This window comes from Panthera uncia (assembly GCF_023721935.1).
Source record: "Panthera uncia isolate 11264 chromosome C1 unlocalized genomic scaffold, Puncia_PCG_1.0 HiC_scaffold_4, whole genome shotgun sequence".
Classification (NCBI taxonomy): domain Eukaryota; kingdom Metazoa; phylum Chordata; class Mammalia; order Carnivora; family Felidae; genus Panthera; species Panthera uncia.
In genome coordinates, this window is record NW_026057585.1 from 96,144,103 (window position 1) to 96,161,699 (window position 17,597).

The following is a 17,597-nucleotide window of genomic DNA, read 5'->3' on the forward strand; positions in this document are numbered from 1 at the left end:
CGCCGCGCCCCGCCCCCCGCGCGCCCCGCCCGTCCTCCGGCGCTCACACAGCGGTCACGCAGCTGCGGCGGGTGCGAGGGCTCTGAGTCACCCGCCAAGGGAGGGTGAGTGGAAGCGAGGCGTGGGGTCGCCAGGGAGGGATATCCGGGAAGTGGGGACCACCCACCGAGGGGCGGGGAGCGAGGGAGGCCCGGCCCGGCCCGGCCCTCGAGGTGGTGGGCTCCAGCTCTTCGGCGCACTCCCCCCGGGGGACCTCTGTAACCTCCAATGGCTGCGAACCTCAGTGACTTCCAACCCTGAAACGAAGACTCCCTTGCAGTCTCCGACCTGGACGGAGGGACCCCGGGGAAGAGGCGGCCCTGAGACGGGGGTGGTGACCCAGACCCTCGGGACCGGGTCTGGGTCCGCGTCCCCGCCCCCACCATGACCCAGTGACCCGGTGACTAGATTCGCGGTTTTGGAAGCCACCCGGGTGCCGGTGGCGTTTTTCCGGCTCCAGCCTTTTAAACCTGCCTCCCAGCTGAGCACCTGTGGGCCGCTGGCACTGCCGTCTGCGGTGCCCACTGCGTCGGGCTGCGCACAGGTGTCCACCCCTGGCCCTTCTGGGAGCGATGGGTTTTGCATTCGCGCACTGCGCGGTGCTTGGCACAGATTAAGCGAGTGGTCAGTAAATGTCAGAAGGTTATTTTGAGAAGAGAGTGACGGTGCCTGACCTGTTGGCGCTGAGTGCTGGCTTTTATCATCGTGGGGATGCCATAGGCAGGATATTGGGCTCTCCTCTCAGGGCACTGGGGTGGGGGTGGGGGGTAGGAGAGGAGACAAAACCGTGAAGCCACAATTACAGCCCTGTGTTGGGTGCTATGGGAGTCCAGCTTAAAATGGGTAAGTAGTGCTGGGAGGTAGAAGGTTGAAAGAAGGCACATGCCTGGCACATTCTAGGAATGCTGTAAGTCTTTATTAAAGAAATGAAAGAGCAGGTAGTTCGTGGGTGGTTCTGCTTCCTGCCCCCTCTCCTGGTTTGGTTCCAGCAGACAGTTAATGAGCCACTCTCTTGAGTTCAGGAGGAAGGCCAGCTAGGCCCATCTTGACATTCTTCCCTTCTTCACTCACGTTGGCCATTCCTGCCGAGAACCTCGAGTTTTAGGATCAAAATGGGCATCCCTAGGGAGAAAAACCGTCGGTATGAGTGTTTTTACTCTGGTCCTGACTCCTTGACTTTGGACGTGCAAACTTGTGTTATGTGCACTTGTGTGTGTTTCGGGGGAGAGGAGCAGTGGATTTCATCAATTTCTCAGGAGTCTAGAGCCCCCAAATAGTTAAGAACACTGGCTTGGCAGTGGATGATCCCTGAAAGGAATGAACTTGGCCTGGTTGTTCCTCTGATGACCCCAAGTCACCACACATTGGATTTTCGCTACCAAAAGTGTGTGTTTGCACATTGCTGTGCAAGAGTAGCGTTCTGTTTTGTTTTTAAGAATTCGTCTTATTTTCCCCACCAAACCGGCCAATGACGCCGTGCCCTCTGTTGGCCTGCCTGTGGTTGCCAAGGCTCAGGGCTTCCTATGTGGTTGCTGTGCAGTCACTATAATTACTTTAACTGACTTCAGTGGTGTGTGTAAGGAGGACAGTCTGGAAGGCAGGCACAGACCGGACAGCTTTTGTTCTGAGTTGAACATAAATTCACGCCCTTACTGAATTTGGGTCTGTTTCCTTGTGGAACCTACTCAATGTCAAGTTCTAAGCCATGACGCGTCTTTTTTTGGAGAAGCGTGAACTCAGGAGAAATCTGGCTGCCTTGTCATGCCCGCACCCTTCCATCCTGCAAGCACACAAACCGTTCCAAGTAACAGGAGATATTCCAGGCAGGGCCAGGCTGAGCTCTGCCTTCTTGGGAGAGTGATCCAGTGACCCTGAACGTCTGTTGGTCTCATATCCACCAACCCCTGCAGCCTCCAGTCAACATCCCCCTCCTTCCAGCTTCTGCTGCTAGAGCCCCAGCGCGCTCTCTCTCTCTCTCTCTCTCTCTCTTGCCTAGAAGCCTTGCCCCCGCCCCCTTGCGCAGGGCCCCAGCTCTAGCTCTGGGCTCTTCCCTTGTCACACCTCCCTCCGCCCAGACAAACACACTGGCTGGGGGAAGGTTCCTCCTGTTTTGTCCCCACCCACTCTGGGTCTGAGCTGGCGGAGATGGACCATCCAACACCCAAGGTCCTCCTAGCCAGGCCCCGCTGCCCCTCCCTACGAATGTGGGCTTTGGAGGCCAACAGCGGGAGGTTCTCAGTGCCACCCTCCATCAGGTAGCTGTCACCGAGGATCCACGGGCTGAAAGAGCGTGTTTCTGTGCCGGGTGGGGGCTGGTTTATTTAGAGCCAGGCAGCTGTGGAGGGCAAAGCTTTGAGTGAAGCAGTGTAGACAGTCATAGCTGTGGTGTGTGCAGCCCTTGGGTGGGGGCACCGTCACCCTTACCCTCACCAGCCTTCTTCCCGCGTGGAAATGCAGCATCTCTCACTTGACCCTGCCACTCCGGGTCCTGGCTGCCTGCCCTCTGACGCTCCTGCCCTCCACCCCGTGCAGCAGGAACCCGGCCATGGTGAACGAACCCAGAGGGGATGGTGGCCCCACGTCCCGCTCGGAGGGCAGCAGCAGTGGCAGCGAGAGCTCCAAGGATAGTTCGAGATGTTCCACGCCGGGGCTGGACCCCGAGCGCCACGACAGACTCAGGGAGAAGATGAGGCGGAGGATGGAATCTGGTGACAAGTGGTTCTCCCTAGAATTCTTCCCTCCTCGGACCGCTCAGGGAGCCGTCAATCTCATCTCGAGGTGCGCTGATGTCCTTAGGAAATAGGGGCCGAATGAGGGGGGTGGGGGAGGCAAACCGGCAGCCCGGGGGCAGGGCCACACTTTGACCCGGCAGAAGAAGGCCGCCAGAGGGGGTGGAAAAGAGCGGGGGGGGGGGGGGGGGGGGGGGAGATCATCTGAGCGCCAGCTTCAGACCCTGCAAGCAACTTGGAATTTTTAGAGTCACACACTGCACGCAACGGGTTAAAAATGTTCATTCTCTCAGACCGCATTCTTTGGCGGAACTTGGGGCTGGTGCACAAATACAGTTTAGGAAGTCATAAAGCAGCGGCTTGGAGAACATTTTCCACAAGTTAGGAATTTGACTTAGGCCTCTTGAAATCTAGAAACGCGAAATGAGTTACGTTAGCACGTTATGAATTGCAGTTCCTTTTTTAAGAAAGAAAGTGTCTGCTTTTTACCGTTTGTATCTTCCATGTGTCACTTGCTCTCACGGTTTTGAGGTTTAAAGGCACAAGGATGTTTAAATACCCTGTTACAGCTCGTGCACGTATGCACACCTGTGGCTCTTCGGGAACCGTGGCCTTGTTCCATAAGGTCGCTGGCCGCTGCACCGCAGCCGGGAGGCAGCATGAAAGAAACCTGTGTCTGCCGACCCTCTTTTCTCCCCGTTCCTAGAGTGAGCCTCTGTTTGCCACTCTGAGAGTTCCCCAAACCTCTGACCATCGAAGTGTCTTAGCTCACCCGAGATAATGAGCGTGCAAACGCTTTGAAAAGGCTGATGTACTGCTCTCACACAAAAGGGTTTCGCTGTTGCTCATCAGTTATCTCTACAGTCGTTGTCATCATCATCGAAGCTCACACTGCCTGAGTGCTCGGTGTGTACCAAGCACTTTTCTAAGAGCTGTGGAGCTGTCTATGGTAGTACTTCCGTAGTGTTATCACGAAGTAGGTACCGTTCTTCGCACGTTTTTGCAGTGAAGAAACTGGGGCTCAGACAGATCAAGTAATTTTCCCGAGATCACACAGCTAATAAGCAGCGAAGCCAGCAGGAGATGAATGGAGGTGGCCCGATTACCACCTGCGTGTGATGGTTCCCTAACCCCTGGGCCCCAAGGGAAGGTGGTGAAGGGTAGTGTGCTCTCAGGAGCCCCTCTTCAGAAAGAAATTCCATACAGGTTTGATCGGATGGGGGCAGGTGGCCCCCTCTTCATAGATGTGACCTGGCACCCGGCAGGGGATCCCGGCTCAGACAAGGAGACCTCCTCCATGGTGATCGCCAGCACCGCCGTGAACTACTGTGGCCTGGAGACCATCCTGCACATGACCTGCTGCTGTCAGAGCCGGGAACAGATCACAGGCTATCTGCACAAGGCCAAGCGGCTGGGCCTGAAGAACATCTTGGCGTTGAGGGGAGGTGTGGAGCCCGCACCCTGCTATCTGGGATCTCACTTCCTCGAAGGCCTCTTCTGTCCCTGGAGCGGTCCTTTACTTTTCTCTGGGTCCCACACTGAGCGCGCTCAGTCCCCTCCCTGCCAGTAGTGTCCACGGGCACTGTGGGTAGTGAGCACTGTGGGTACCACACACGGAGCCGCTTCTTGACCTCCTGACCCCGGCGTAGTTCAGGCGGGAATGCAGCCAGCGCCTGATAACCCTCTGCCCTGGCCGCACACAGCTTCATCGATCGCTGGCTGTACCCAGCCCTGGGCCCAATCAAAGAGCGTGGTTCTGGCATCGATCCCAGGGGTGAGACAGTCGCCGGTGCCTCTAGTACCTGCTGTCCCACCCAAGTGTGAGGAGGAGGAGCCAGACGGGTGGGATTCTGTGGCCTCGTGCCCTCCACAAGAACTCACTTGAGTAGACATTCTCCCGGGAGGCAAGAGGTCCAAGAGGGCGGGAGAGTAAGCAGTAGGGTTGGGTGAGGATGCCTGAACACAGCCAGATTGGGGTAGGGAAGGGGTCTCCGACGCCCCAGGCTAACTGAGGAGGCGCAGCTGCCCCCTGGTTAGCCCTGCCGGCGCACCGCCCGCAGAGTCGGTGCTCGGTAAGCGTTTGGCAGGATGGCCACGGTCTTCCTGGCCACCATTTGCCAAGTGCCACGCTGGGAGGAAGGGACACGCACCCTGGAGGAAATCAAGGCTCTACCTCTGAGGAGCTGACAACCCAGGTGGGGGGTGGGGAGAAGGAACAGAAAGGCTGTCTGGAGGGTGGGTGACACCCAGTGACTGTGACCTCTGCCACCCCTGCAGACCCTGTGGGTGACCAGTGGGAAGAGGAGGAAGGAGGCTTCAGCTATGCTGCAGACTTGGTGAGGCACATCCGAAGCGAGTTTGGAGACTACTTTGACGTCTGTGTGGCAGGTGAGTGGCTGGGCCTTCCCAGTGCATGGGGACAGGGGAGGGAAGGAATGACGCGCCCAGAGGGCACAGAACGCCCACCAGCACTCAGTTCAGGACCCGATATCCCAGGGTGCTGTGGGCCTGAGCCTGTGCCAGGTGAGGGAGGCTCAGGGGTGCATCACACAATGCCCTTGCTCTCATTGTCTTGCCCCACCCTTTGAATTTTTATTCCTCTGCCTTTTTGCACTCTTACCTTGCTTCCTAGCCCTATTCTTCTTCTTTAAACAAAAAGAATATTTATTAAGATGGTGGGGGGGGGGCAAGGAATCTCAGAACCCCAGTCAGGAAATGGCATCTGACCTCACTAGGCCCCGGCTCAGAAAGCAGTCAGAAACCAAGGCCTCCCTCATTCTGTCTGGAGCCACATAGTCCCCCCACCCCCACCCTGACCCCCTCTCTACCTCCCACCGCACATTTGCTCCATGCTTCCGATAGTTCTGATCGGTCTGCTTTTACACACACTGACCAGCTGCCAGCTCCTAAGTGTACATGATCATGTCCAGCCAATAGTCCAGACTGACCGACAGGTCTCAGTATCGGTTCTGAATTCTCAGGAGAGAGCATTGGATCAGCTCAGCGTCCGTTCTGTGGGCTACAGCCAAGACGCAAGTTGCACTTGCTGGAAATGGCCTTCCCTCTTACCCCCGCTTACTGGGATTGGGCCTCAGCTTCTCAAACCAGGGCTTGGGTACGGTGAAGCAAATGTGCCAGGGATACCAGAAGTCCAGGGATTGCTTTGACACATCATTTAGCGTGACAACTTTTCTGAAACATTTTTTGGGAAAATATCATTTTTATATTAAAACAAACATAGCCACATTCTGGAGTAGCATGTCCAAGTGACGTGATTTTTACAAAATAAGCCACGTGGCTTCAAGGTAGCTAGTTGTTGCCTATGGCTTTGGGTTTAGTCCCAGGCCCCCATGTACGTATCCACTTTTCACAGTCAACAGGCGTGTTTAGGTGAGTGTAGGAGGCCCTGATGAGGAGTCAGGCACATGGCGGGCATTGCCACCTGTTCAAGTGTTAGCTGCCCACACTGGCCACCCTTGGGTCAGTTAATTGAGGAACACGCACATGTGCAGTAGGCATTACACGCATGGAGACTGGCTGAGCTGTGAGCTTGCAGGTACCGAGGGGTCTGGTGCTTCGCCTGTCATAAAGTGGGCGAGAAGGCTGATCCCAGGGTTGGAAAACAGCAGATTGGGGCTGTGACAGAAAATACAGTAAATGGAGCAAAATCTAAATGTAAGTATGTGCTGTGTTTGCTGATACTGATGATTTACAGCTCTAGTCTCAGCTGTGAAAATCGCCTTGTTTTTGAAATTCCTGCTGGAAGAATAGCTTGTTATTGAAAGTGAAATTGTGGTGCTCAGTCCCTCCCATGTTTCACCCCTTGAAACAAGAGTTTTTATCTTCCCTTTTGACTTGCAGTTTCTTCAGAACAAAACTGCCTTTATCACAGCAAAGCAGGCTGTCTCTCCGCAGCCTGGCTCAGGGTCCTGCCCAGGGCTGAGGCTGAGGAAGCCAGCACTCCTGATAGCTTCATTTTTTTTTTAAGATTTAACATATATTTTTAAAAATTTTTAAATTTATTTTTGAGAGAGAGAGAGAGAGCATGAGCAGGGGAGGGGCAGAGAGGGAGAGAGAGAAAGAATCTCAAGCAGGCTCCGGACTGTCAGTGCAGAGACTAACACCAGGGTCCAGCTCAGAAGCCTTAAGATCACGACCCGAGCCGAAATCAAGAGTCGGACACTTAACCGACCAAGCCACCCAAGCACCCCTCACCAGGACATAATTTAACTTTGGTGATCCTGGGGCTCATCATCAAGAAGACAGAGGAGAAGCAAAAAAAAAAAAAAAAAAAAAAAAAAAAAAAAAAAAAAATTAAAAAAAAAATAAAAAGACCAGAGTCAGGAGTATGCATGCAGTTTCTAACCAGATTCTGCTTCCAGAAGCTGTGCACCCACAGGCAGGGCATTCTTCTGTGGGCATCTTTTCACTGGACAGTCCCCGATGATATTTGTATTCCTTTCCTCTGGCTTGATCCCTGTTAGAGATCTGGGAGTTCATTATACTGTTTTCATTACTTGGGAGTAGTAAGTTTTCAAACTTCTGTAATAAAAAGTTGAAAATGGGGGCACCTGGGTAGCTCTGTCTGTTGAGCATCCGACTCTTGGTTTTGGCTCAGGTCATGATCCCAGAGGTCGTGGGATTGAGCCCCGTGTCATGCTCTGCGCTGAGCATGCTTGAGGTTCTCTCTGTCTCTGTCTCCCTCTCTCCGTCTGTCTCTGTCTGTCTCTGTCTCCTCCTCTCCCTCTCCTTCTGCCCCTCTCCGCTGTAGCTTCATCAAGGCCTACCGTCATCCTTTGCAGGCAGGGCCGCTCAGGGAAGCAATCAGTTTCCAGAGCTAGGGAGGAGCCTAGGTGACATGTGGTCCCACCTCCCGAATCCCATCCTCAGCCTCCCCGGCAGCCCCAGTGCTTCACCCTCCAGGAGCTTGTTACCTGGTGGGGCTGCTCGCTGGGACCGATCCTGGCTCTGTCATCACAAGCGACAGACTATGACTGATAAGGAACTTGATGCAGGTGAATCCCTTCTCCCCGTATGACAGACCATTGGGCTTTTGGCGGTAGTTACGGAATTCCATCCATTCTTTCCTTCAGGTGGAACATCTCCACTTTAGTCAAGGCTTCCCTCTGTGTGCATGGTTTCGAACTTTCAGTCTCTTGGATCCCTGAATAATTTTGATGTTCAATTAATCCACTGCCCAGACCCCAGATGCCGCCTGACCCGTGCTGAATGTGGTACTTCCTCTTTTCTGTGGCCACAAAGTGCAGGCCTGGTTTTTTGCCCGGCTGGTTGCAAGGGACGTGAGGCAGGTCAGGGAGCTGTCCCCCACAATTCTTTGGCGGGTGGCCATAGGCTGCCTCTCACCGAGGGTCATGTCCGGAGTGAGAGGCACATCCCTGCGAGCCCAGCCACCCACTGTTTCGGCCCGTTCGTGCTGCAGTATTGCAGGGGACGAGTCCAGAACCCCCGAGGCAGAGAACTCTGGGTTCCCAGCTTTCTGGTCTCTTCGTCATTCACCTTGAGCAGGTGGGAGCCAGCCTCTCCCAACTGTCATCCCTATCGGCAGGTTACCCCAAAGGCCACCCCGACGCAGGGAGCTTTGAGGCCGACCTGAAGTACTTGAAGGAGAAGGTATCCGCAGGAGCCGACTTCATCATCACCCAGCTTTTCTTTGAGGCTGACACATTCTTCCACTTTGTTAAGGCTTGCAGCGAGATAGGCATTACCTGCCCCATCCTCCCCGGAATCTTTCCTATCCAGGTGAGGGTCCCAGGAGGGCTGTCCTAGCATTGGCCAGGGCCCTGGGGTGAAATTGAAATGCCAGGTTCCTGGTAAAGTGCTTTGATGCTCATTGGATTTCCCTTCTGACAGATGCTCCAGTCCTTGGAAAATGCCACCCCATTTTGATTACCTCGTCTCCCACCCTCCCAGACAGCAACAGGGGCTGTCGGAGGGGCCTGCTGACAAGTGTCACTAAAGGGGATAATCACTGTCGTTATAAATCTTGGTTAAGTCAATGTTTCCCAAACTTGGCCGTCATCAGAATCATCTGAAAAGCTTTTTCAAAATGTAGGTTTCCAAATCCCATGCCTAGAGGTTCTGATTTAATAGATCTGAGGTAGGGCCTGGGAACTCTCACGTTACTTAAGTTTTACAGGCCGTGCTGATGATCAGTGTGGCTTGGGAACCACTGGCCTTGATGCCCACTATGTTATCAGTAAAGACAACTAGGGGCGGAAGGGCTGGCTCAGACCGAGGGCAGGAATGCCGTGGGCAGCCGGTATGCTCTGTGGAGTGGAAGAAGCAGGACAAGGCGAGGGCACGTGTACAGTCTGGTCTGACCTCCCGGAGTCCCTCTGTGCCACGCGACAGTTGGCCAGGAGGCCCGGCAGGGATGGGGAGGGCAGTAAGTATTTCGGGGAAGAGACGGGCTGGGAGATGGCACCCAGAGTCCCCTGTGTCTCGGGCAGGGCTACCACTCCCTTCGGCAGCTTGTGAAACTGTCCAAGCTGGAGGTACCGCAGCAGATCAAGGACGTGATCGAGCCAATCAAAGACAATGACGCTGCCATCCGCAACTATGGCATCGAGCAGGCTGTGAGCCTGTGCCAGGAGCTTCTGACCAGTGGCTTGGTGCCAGGCCTTCACTTCTACACCCTCAACCGCGAGATGGCCACCACAGAGGTGCTGAAGCGCCTGGGCATGTGGATTGAGGACCCCAGGTGAAGCCGGCGGCCCCGAATTCAGGCCTAGGAGCCACAGAGGAAGGTCGGGTGGGCGGAGAAGTCAGTAATCACAGAGTGAACATGCCCTAGTGGTGCTGGCCGCCACAGCCGTCCAGAGGGAGGTCTCCCCTGGCTAGCGGTGCACTTAGGGTTCCGCCTCAGGGGGAAGTCCACGCACAGAGTGAGAGCAGAGGTCTCCATCCGGCTCAGTGGTGCGCCCCTCTTTCCTGCGTCCTCTGGCCAGTTGCTCATTCGTTCTGTCTCCATTCTCCCCCAGGCGTCCCCTGCCCTGGGCCGTCAGTGCCCACCCCAAGCGCCGGGAGGAGGACGTGCGTCCCATCTTCTGGGCCTCCAGACCAAAGAGTTACATCTACCGCACCCAGGAGTGGGACGAGTTCCCCAACGGCCGCTGGTGAGCACCTGGTGGGGACCCCGTAGCAAGTGCGAGTGTGTCCTGTTTCTTGGGAGGGAGCTGAAGGGAGTTTGCCTGCTTCTCTGCATGCTTTCTGGGGAGCAGTCAGGGACAGGATCCGCAAGAATGCCCCCGGGTGGGTGGGGGCGCCTGTCCCTCCATCAGGAGCCCCGGGTCAGGAGTGTGCCTTGCCCTCCGGGTGCCTCCCTGGCCAGGGGCAATTCCTCCTCTCCAGCCTTCGGGGAGCTGAAGGACTACTATCTCTTCTACCTGACGAGCAAGTCCCCGAGGGAGGAGCTGCTGAAGATGTGGGGGGAGGAGCTGACCGGGGAAGAAAGCGTCTTTGAAGTCTTTGCCTGCTACCTCTCGGGAGAGCCCAACCAGAATGGCTATAAGGTGAGGGCCGCGGGGGGCCCTGTTAGGTCCCCTGCCCTGTCTCCCTGTGGGCCAGGCCTCGGGGCTGGGACTCATGCCGCCCCCTGTTTACCTAAGCCTCACCTCTCTCTGGACACAGCACCTCAGCAAAGGGAAGGGTGAGCTGGGAAGTCCCCGCCTGGGGTGCCCGGTGACCGGCGGAGCCCGCAAGAGGGAGGAAGGCGGGCTGCCGGGCGTGATGCCGCCCCAGCCTGGCCCGCCCTCTCTCCCAGGTGACTTGCCTGCCCTGGAATGACGAGCCCTTGGCGGCCGAGACCAGCCTGATGAAGGAGGAGCTGCTTCGAGTGAACCGGCAGGGCATCCTCACCATCAACTCCCAGCCCAACATCAACGGGAAGCCATCCTCCGACCCCATTGTGGGCTGGGGCCCCAGTGGGGGCTATGTCTTCCAGAAGGTGTGGCAGGGACACATGGGGCTTCCCCACCCCGGCCGGCATCCAGGGGTTCCCCAGAGAGGAGGACAGAGAAGCCTTCCTCTCTGGGGTCTCTTTATTCTGAGAGAGCAGATAGGAGCTCATGCTCTATGTCAGGCAGACCTGGGCAGGCGGGTCGCGTGACCGCTCTGAGCCTCAACTGCCTCTTCTGCAAAATGGGGATAGATCCCGTCACGTTCCGGGGCGGAAACGTGACAACGCATGGGAAGTGCTTAGCACGTGGGAAGAACGCGGGAAGCGTTCACGAAATGGAACTGTTACTGGTCTCCTGAGTTGGCACCTTCCTCTAGAAAGGAGTGCTAGAGGTAAAATTACATTATAAACTAAAGCCCGTGGGCTCTGGAATTTCAGAGACGTGGATTTGAGGACCAGGTCTGCTGCACCTTCCGTGCGGCCAAGTTGCTCAACGTCTCTGAACCTAGTTTCCCCATGTGAGAAATGGGGACAATAGTGCCCCCACTCAACCCCTGACGGGCAGTTGGGGTTCAAGAAGCCCTTGCCATCAGTGTTACCGTGAAGGGAGCGGGGAGGCTGGGATGAGTCAGGCCTCTCTCCCATGTCTCAGCTCGTCAGACTGGGCCTCCCGTCCGTTTTCTGAGATGGCTTCTCCGTGGAACCTTCCCTAGTGGCGAGAGGGGGGCAGGTGTCCCTCAGACCTGTCCAGACTGAAACACCTCACATACCTGCTCCTGTCCCCCTTGCCTGGATTCATGATGCGATCCGCACGGCCACGCTAGTCCCAGTGCCTCAAGTCCTGCCACACGTGTGGGCGTGGGCGCCTCCCTGGGACGGTCCGGAGGGCCAGCGCCCGGTGTCGCGGAGCACGTGGTGTGCTTAGCAGCACACGGAGCAGGGTCGTGCGAGGCCCGGGGCTGATGTGGCGGTGCCCGCCCCTCTCCCGCAGGCCTACTTGGAGTTCTTTACTTCCCGTGAGACGGTGGGGGCGCTTCTGCAGGTGCTGAAGAAGTACGAGCTCCGGGTTAATTACCACATCGTGGACGTGAAGGTAGGCCGGCTTCCGGGGTGTCGACAGCGCTCAGCAGGCCCAGGCACCCGGGGCTGAAGGCACCACGCTTACTCCTCCACTCAGCGAGCACCGAGCGCCGAGCCCTGGCCAGGCACGGAGGAAACGGATACACGTACACAGAGCCAGGCCCCTGCCCTCAGCTCAGAGCGCCCCCAGCCTAGGGAGGGGGCCCAGTCAGTGGGTAATTACAAATCCAGCTGCACTTTTAACAATAAAGTTCAGTATGGGATGCTGGGACCCAGGGGAGGGACGTCTGACCTGGGAGGTCAGGGAAGGCTTAGAGGGGTCCCGTGTGGCTGGCTGGACTCTTTGAGGACAAGGGCAAGGACATCATGGGGAAAGGGCAGAGGGTGTGCGAAGGCATTGTCTGCACAGCCCGTGGGGACGCCGCTGAGTGGGTTCAGAGTCAGGCTAAGTATCGACCGTCCGGCTTGGAAGCTGGGTTTTCCCCTAAACACAGGAAGGAGCCTTTCCCAGCAGCGGTAGCTTGGCTCCGTGTTTTGTCGTAGGCAAGTCAGGGCGGACGGTGGTGCGAATGGTAGGGCCAAGGAAGACTAGAGTCAGAGGCCCCTGTGGTAGTCCGGTGGCAAAGACAGGCCCGGCTGGGCAGCCCCGAGGGGACGGATTGCAGGGTAAGCCGGCAGGAGCTACCGGATGGGGGGATGGGACTGGGGGAGAGTGGAGCTTGGAGGCTGGGAGGAGGAAGGAAGCAGCCTGTGGCCTCTCACAGGGTGGCAGAGCTGGGAGGGGCAGGTGGAGGGGATGGAACAGAGCGCACTCCCGGTGGGTTGGGTGAGCTGGGTTCGCAGGCACTGGAAGGACTGCAGGTGTCCGTGCCCGGGTCTGTTCTGACCCCCTCCCCCTCCCCCACCCCCACCCCCCCCATCAGGGTGAAAACATCACCAATGCCCCCGAGCTGCAGCCCAATGCAGTCACTTGGGGCATCTTCCCTGGGCGAGAAATCATCCAGCCTACAGTGGTGGATCCTGTCAGCTTCATGTTCTGGAAGGTAAGGACGCTGGGAGCGGGCCTGCCCTGCCCACCTTGCCAGCCTTAGGCTGGCAGGGGCAGCGGCAGCCCAGGGCTGGTGGACTCTGCCTCGAGGTGTTGAGTTCTGGGCTGGGGGATGGGACGCGACCCTGGCAGTGAGCCTCGTTTCTATTCCGGGAAATGTCCTGTTGGGCAGCATGGAGGCCCTTGGGGCGCTGAGCGTGGAGCCCTGACCTGCGGCTCTGTTAACCTTGCCCGTGTCTGTGTGTGTGTGTGTCTGTGCGTGCGTGTGTGTGTGTGTGTGTGTCCGCACGTGCCCGTGTGTGCAGGATGAAGCCTTTGCCCTGTGGATCGAGCAGTGGGGCAAGCTGTACGAGGAGGAGTCTCCGTCCCGCATGATCATCCAGTACATCCACGACAACTACTTCCTGGTCAACCTGGTAGATAACGAGTTTCCGCTGGACAACTGCCTGTGGCAAGTGGTAGAAGACACGTTTGAGCTGCTCAACAGACCCGGGCCAGAGCAGGAGACAGAGACCCTGTGATCCCGCGCCCTGATGTTCTTGGCCTGAGGCCACTCGTGTCCTGCCTTCCTCCTCCCCAGTCCTGGTTTTCCTGGGGACCCCTCTTCTCCTCCATCTCTCCCCGAGCCCTGGCCTCCACTCCTCACACGGTGATGGCAGCTAGACTTGGTGTGAGGCTTGCCGGCTCCGGCTGGGCCTGAGTCCGCCCCACGTCGGAACGGGGCGTTTGTGGCTCAGCCTAGTGCTCTTTGGTGAGAAGCACCCCCCTCCTGCAGAGGACCGTGGGGGGTGGAACAGCATCTTTCCTGAGAAGGAGAGAGGATGGTTGTTGCCGACTGAGGCCTCGAACCAGGGCAGCCCCTGGGAGCCGGCCTGGGGCTGCCAGTGACCTTGCACTTGGGACCCACGGGGATGGCAAAGCGAACCTGGGTAGCGGGCATGGGCAGTGCTGCAGAAGAGACATAGAGCGAGGGCGCTGCACCCTCATCTCCGAGGTGTTGGCCGCCGGGCACTTAAGTGCTCGTGGGCGGGAGGGGCAGACCACTGCCCTGCCCACCTGCCCGTGTCCCAGGCCTCCGGACAGGCCTTGGCCTGAAACGTGATAGCGTGGGCATTTCTTGCCAGCGTCTGCCTGCGAGCCAGCAGGGCTTTCACCTTTCCACAAGGCTGCTTTTTGAAAGAGCCGTTTCTATGTTCTGGCGGCTCAAGAGGGAAAGTGTCTCTTAAAGGTTGAAGGCATCTATACCCTTCTACTTGGTGGAGCCCTCGGCCTTCCCTCCCCCCAACCCCCGCCATGGAGCGCTACCCTGACTGTTACCGTCAAGGGCAAAGATGAGGCTCCACTGAGCAGGATTTATTTCTTCCTGGCTTATTTTTTTAGATGGGACCTTTTCCTGCCAGCTGCTCTGTCCCCTCTGCTCCCTCCTCCCCCACCCCCCCACCCCCCACTCCCTCGCCATTCCCAAAGCTGTCTGCCTGGCCCTGCTCCCCTGGAGTCAGCCCTCAAGCCCCACTGCTCAGGGACAGTGACTAGGGGATGCACAGAAGCTGGTCCCTGTCCCCGTCCCTGCCTGCTGGTCTTCGCTGGCTCAGCAAGGGTGGGGGTGGGTGTCCAAAGAGCAGCCTGATGGCAGAAGAGGCAGGCACAGTCGTGGGTTACCTACCCTCTTCCTTCCCAGGGTGGCTGGTTGAGGCAGAGGGGCAGCCCTTAGGAGAGACTGAGCAAGAGAAGCAGCTGGGACCAAGGAGGGTGTTTTATTGTCCTTCAGAGCTCTGTCCCCAGGCTGTGGGATGAGTGCCTCGTGGCTTGAGCCTGCACTCCCCGGATGGGTGGGACGTGGTTCCTTCCTTACGAAGGCTGGGCACAGTTCTGTTTTTCTTTCCATGGGAACAAGTCACAGCTGCAGCTGGGCCCCTTGCCCCGCCCACGTCCACTCCAGCAGCTTCCAGCCTGCTCCCAGGGCTCCCGATGCCCGCCTTGCTCAGGGGGTACCGGGCTGCCGGTGGCTCCTCTCTTCCGGCCCCTGGCTGCCAGCTGTTGGCACCACTTCTCAAAGTCCTGGAGCCAGAGAGGAGAAAGGAAAGGCTATTTGGCCCCCTCCTGGGTCAGTGCTGTCTGTGCTATGCGAATGCCTGTGCTCAGCTCCTTCTGTCCCCAGAGGGAATAGGAGATCCCTCCCTCCGCCCCAGCTACTCAGCCGGCTCTGCCCCAGGCCAAATGCAGAGGCTCAGAACAGCTCTGATCTGTGATCTGGGGAGCTGTGTTCTGAGTGGGGCAGATGAGGGAGTGGGCACCCGGGGACCCATACCCAGCGTGGGCTGGCGTTGAGTGGCAGCTGTGCTGTGACTGAGCCTTGTTCCCACGCTGAGTGGCAGGGTAGGACTGGGCTGAGCACATGGCCAGCAGCCAAATCAGAATCCAAGCTGTGTTTTCTCAAAGGAACTGACTCCTCCCCGGGAAACGAAGGGGCCCCCAGCTCAGAAATGTCCAGGTGTGGCCCTAGTTTGGGAAGGCCTGCCGGGGGGGGGGGGTACCCCCCAGTACCTGGGAAAGGACCCGGCCGCCTTCCTGTTGCTGCAATCGCCGAGCCGCCCGCAGCCGCAGGACTCGCCGCCGCCACACGCGCCAGGCCCGCTTCAGGTGCCACTGCCTGAGCTGTGGGGACAGGTGGTGAGGCCCCAAGCTGGCCCGCCGCCCCTGTGCCACGTCTTCCCCCTACACCCCTGCAGCACAGGACAGAGGGGCCGTGATGGGGCGGGGACGGGGGTATCCCCTGAGGTGTGTTAACGCAGATCCCGTCGCCTGACCCCACGGATGCAGACCAAGATGCTTCGGGAGGCTTCATTTCTAGGGGTTAGGGTTGAGGTGCGATGAGCTGAGAGATCAGCACAAGGCTGGGAAGGGGGGGGGGGGGGGGGCTGAGCCTGCTCACCAGCGTCCGTGCCAGCTGCTCCTCTCCCTGAGCGTCCACCCAGTGCTGCCATGTTGCCGCCAGGCACCTGGCCTGCTGGGAGCCCTGGAGCCGGCGAAGCAAGGCCTCAAGGTGCCAGCGCTGCAGGTACCTCCTCCTGGTGGGGTGAGGCCCTGCTGAGCACCCCGACAGCCCAGACCGTCACGAGCCCTTCATGACCAGGTAGAAGGGCAGCGCCACGGATCCCCCAGGATCCTCCAGGAATGAGCGCCGGCCAGAAAGAGCCCAGCTCCGGCCGTGGCTCAGGCAAGCCCCGGGGCCCTGCCGCACGCACACACGCACGCGCAGCTGATCTTACCCCAGCTGCCTCTCAGCGGCCACGCCTTGGCCTTTGAGGACACTGGCCTCAGAGCTGCAGTCCCCTCCTGGTTTTCCGGGCGGCGGGCCCTGGGCCTGGCTGGTGCGTCCAGGCCACTGCAGCTGGACCTGGAAGGCACGGCAGAGGCGAGGCTCTCTGTCACCTGGAAAGAAGAGGTTAATAAAGAATAAGTACATAGAACGGATTTGCCACCTTGCCGGAAGCTGATTTCCAGGCCTGCGAGATGATGGACCCCAGGGGCAGGTCTCCTTACTCTGAGCCCAGGACATCTCTCTCTGCTCCTTCGGTCCACCGCCACTGTGGTGCCGCGTTGGGCTGGGCCGCGTCCTGCAGCGGTGGGTCTGAGGGAACAGCCGGAGAGCAAAACCTGAACCTGAGGGGTTTGCACCCCCTGGCACTCAGGCGACCTGGCAGGATCCTTTCCTGTCCTGCCCCAGAAGCAGGGCCTCCTGCTCTTGCGCGGCCCTGGGGCTCCCAGGGGGAGACGGAGAAGGTGTAGCATGGCCATCGGTACACATTACAGCCTCTTCCCCGTTCTCCCCAGCGAGGCTGGAAATTCAAGCGGAGGGCAGGCCAGAGACAGCCACCACCTGGTGACAGCGTACCGGTGCCAGCACAGCCTGTGAGCAGGTTGCCCCCCTCCCCGCCCCCACTTAGGCTTTACAGAATGAGATTACTTGTCTGAGGCCCCCTGTCTCGGGAGCAGTGTGACTCCAGAGCCTGAGACCCAGCTTCTACTCGACTACAGGCCAGGGGCTGTCCGAAGGCCTCTGCACCATGGGGTGGCAAAAAACCTGCTCATGTCGATGGGGGAGGGCTGCCTGGCTGCGTGCGTTCATGTGCTAGAAAGGAGAGGCCTGGAACCAAGCACCCTAGTTCTCATTTACTTTTGGTTTCCGTATGCCTGTTTCTCCACCAGCAAATGGGATCCCCGCCTGCCTTTGCCGATAAGAATGGAACGATAACGAGTTAATTTATTTATTTTAAATGTTTATTTGGAGAGAGTATGTGCACGTTCGCACGAATTAGGGAGGGGCAGAGAGCCAGGGGGAGAGAGAATCCTAAGTAGGCTCCACGCACAGGGCAGAGTCCAACATGGGGCTCATCTCATGACACTGGGATCGTGACCTGAGCCGAAATCAAGAGTCAGGCGCTTCACCGACTGAGCCACCCAGGCACCCCAGGATGTTAATATATTTAAAAAAAATTTTTTTTAATGTTTATTTATTTTGGAAGAGAGTGCGGGCAAGCGGGAGAGGGGCAGAGAGAGAAGGGGAGAGAATCCCAAGCAGGCCCCAAACTGTCAGCGCAAAGCCCGACGTGGGAGCCGATCCCGCAAACCTTGAGATCATGATCTGAGCCAAAACCAAGAGTCGGATGCTCAACTGACTGAGCCACCCTGGCGCCCCCGGAATGTTAATATTCTTAAGCACACTCTGAAAATAAAATTGTCTTGTGACACAGATCTAGAAATAAAATACTCTGAAACCCCA

The 17,597-nt window shown here is 57.9% G+C and overlaps 2 protein-coding genes across 6 annotated transcripts in view; one reads left to right on the forward strand and one right to left on the reverse strand.

The window, feature by feature from the left end:
- On the forward strand, window positions 1–15,732 carry MTHFR (methylenetetrahydrofolate reductase). 5 transcript variants are annotated; one of them, XM_049618085.1, is made up of 12 exons: window positions 1–104; window positions 2,572–2,817; window positions 3,975–4,213; window positions 5,046–5,156; window positions 8,335–8,528; window positions 9,239–9,489; window positions 9,770–9,904; window positions 10,120–10,300; window positions 10,552–10,734; window positions 11,678–11,779; window positions 12,690–12,809; window positions 13,120–15,732. In XM_049618085.1, the coding sequence occupies exons 2-12, from the start codon at window positions 2,585–2,587 to the stop codon at window positions 13,333–13,335; spliced, it is 1,965 nt and encodes a 654-aa protein (XP_049474042.1). In that variant the 5' UTR covers window positions 1–104; window positions 2,572–2,584; the 3' UTR covers window positions 13,336–15,732. The 5 variants fall into 5 exon arrangements, 4 of the variants coding, with proteins under 4 accessions (XP_049474042.1, XP_049474043.1, XP_049474044.1 ...); XM_049618086.1 differs by having other exon boundaries at window positions 6–104; window positions 2,575–2,817; XM_049618087.1 differs by lacking the exon at window positions 1–104 and adding an exon at window positions 1,159–2,294 and having other exon boundaries at window positions 2,497–2,817.
- Window positions 13,553–17,597, reverse strand: part of CC1H1orf167 (chromosome C1 C1orf167 homolog) — a 26,669-nt gene continuing 22,624 nt past the window's right edge. The window contains 8 exon segments of the mRNA XM_049618924.1: window positions 13,553–13,583; window positions 13,687–13,762; window positions 14,743–14,872; window positions 15,123–15,178; window positions 15,359–15,469; window positions 15,747–16,042; window positions 16,084–16,246; window positions 16,358–16,445. Coding sequence (XP_049474881.1) covers window positions 13,553–13,583; window positions 13,687–13,762; window positions 14,743–14,872; window positions 15,123–15,178; window positions 15,359–15,469; window positions 15,747–16,042; window positions 16,084–16,246; window positions 16,358–16,445 — 951 coding nt within the window.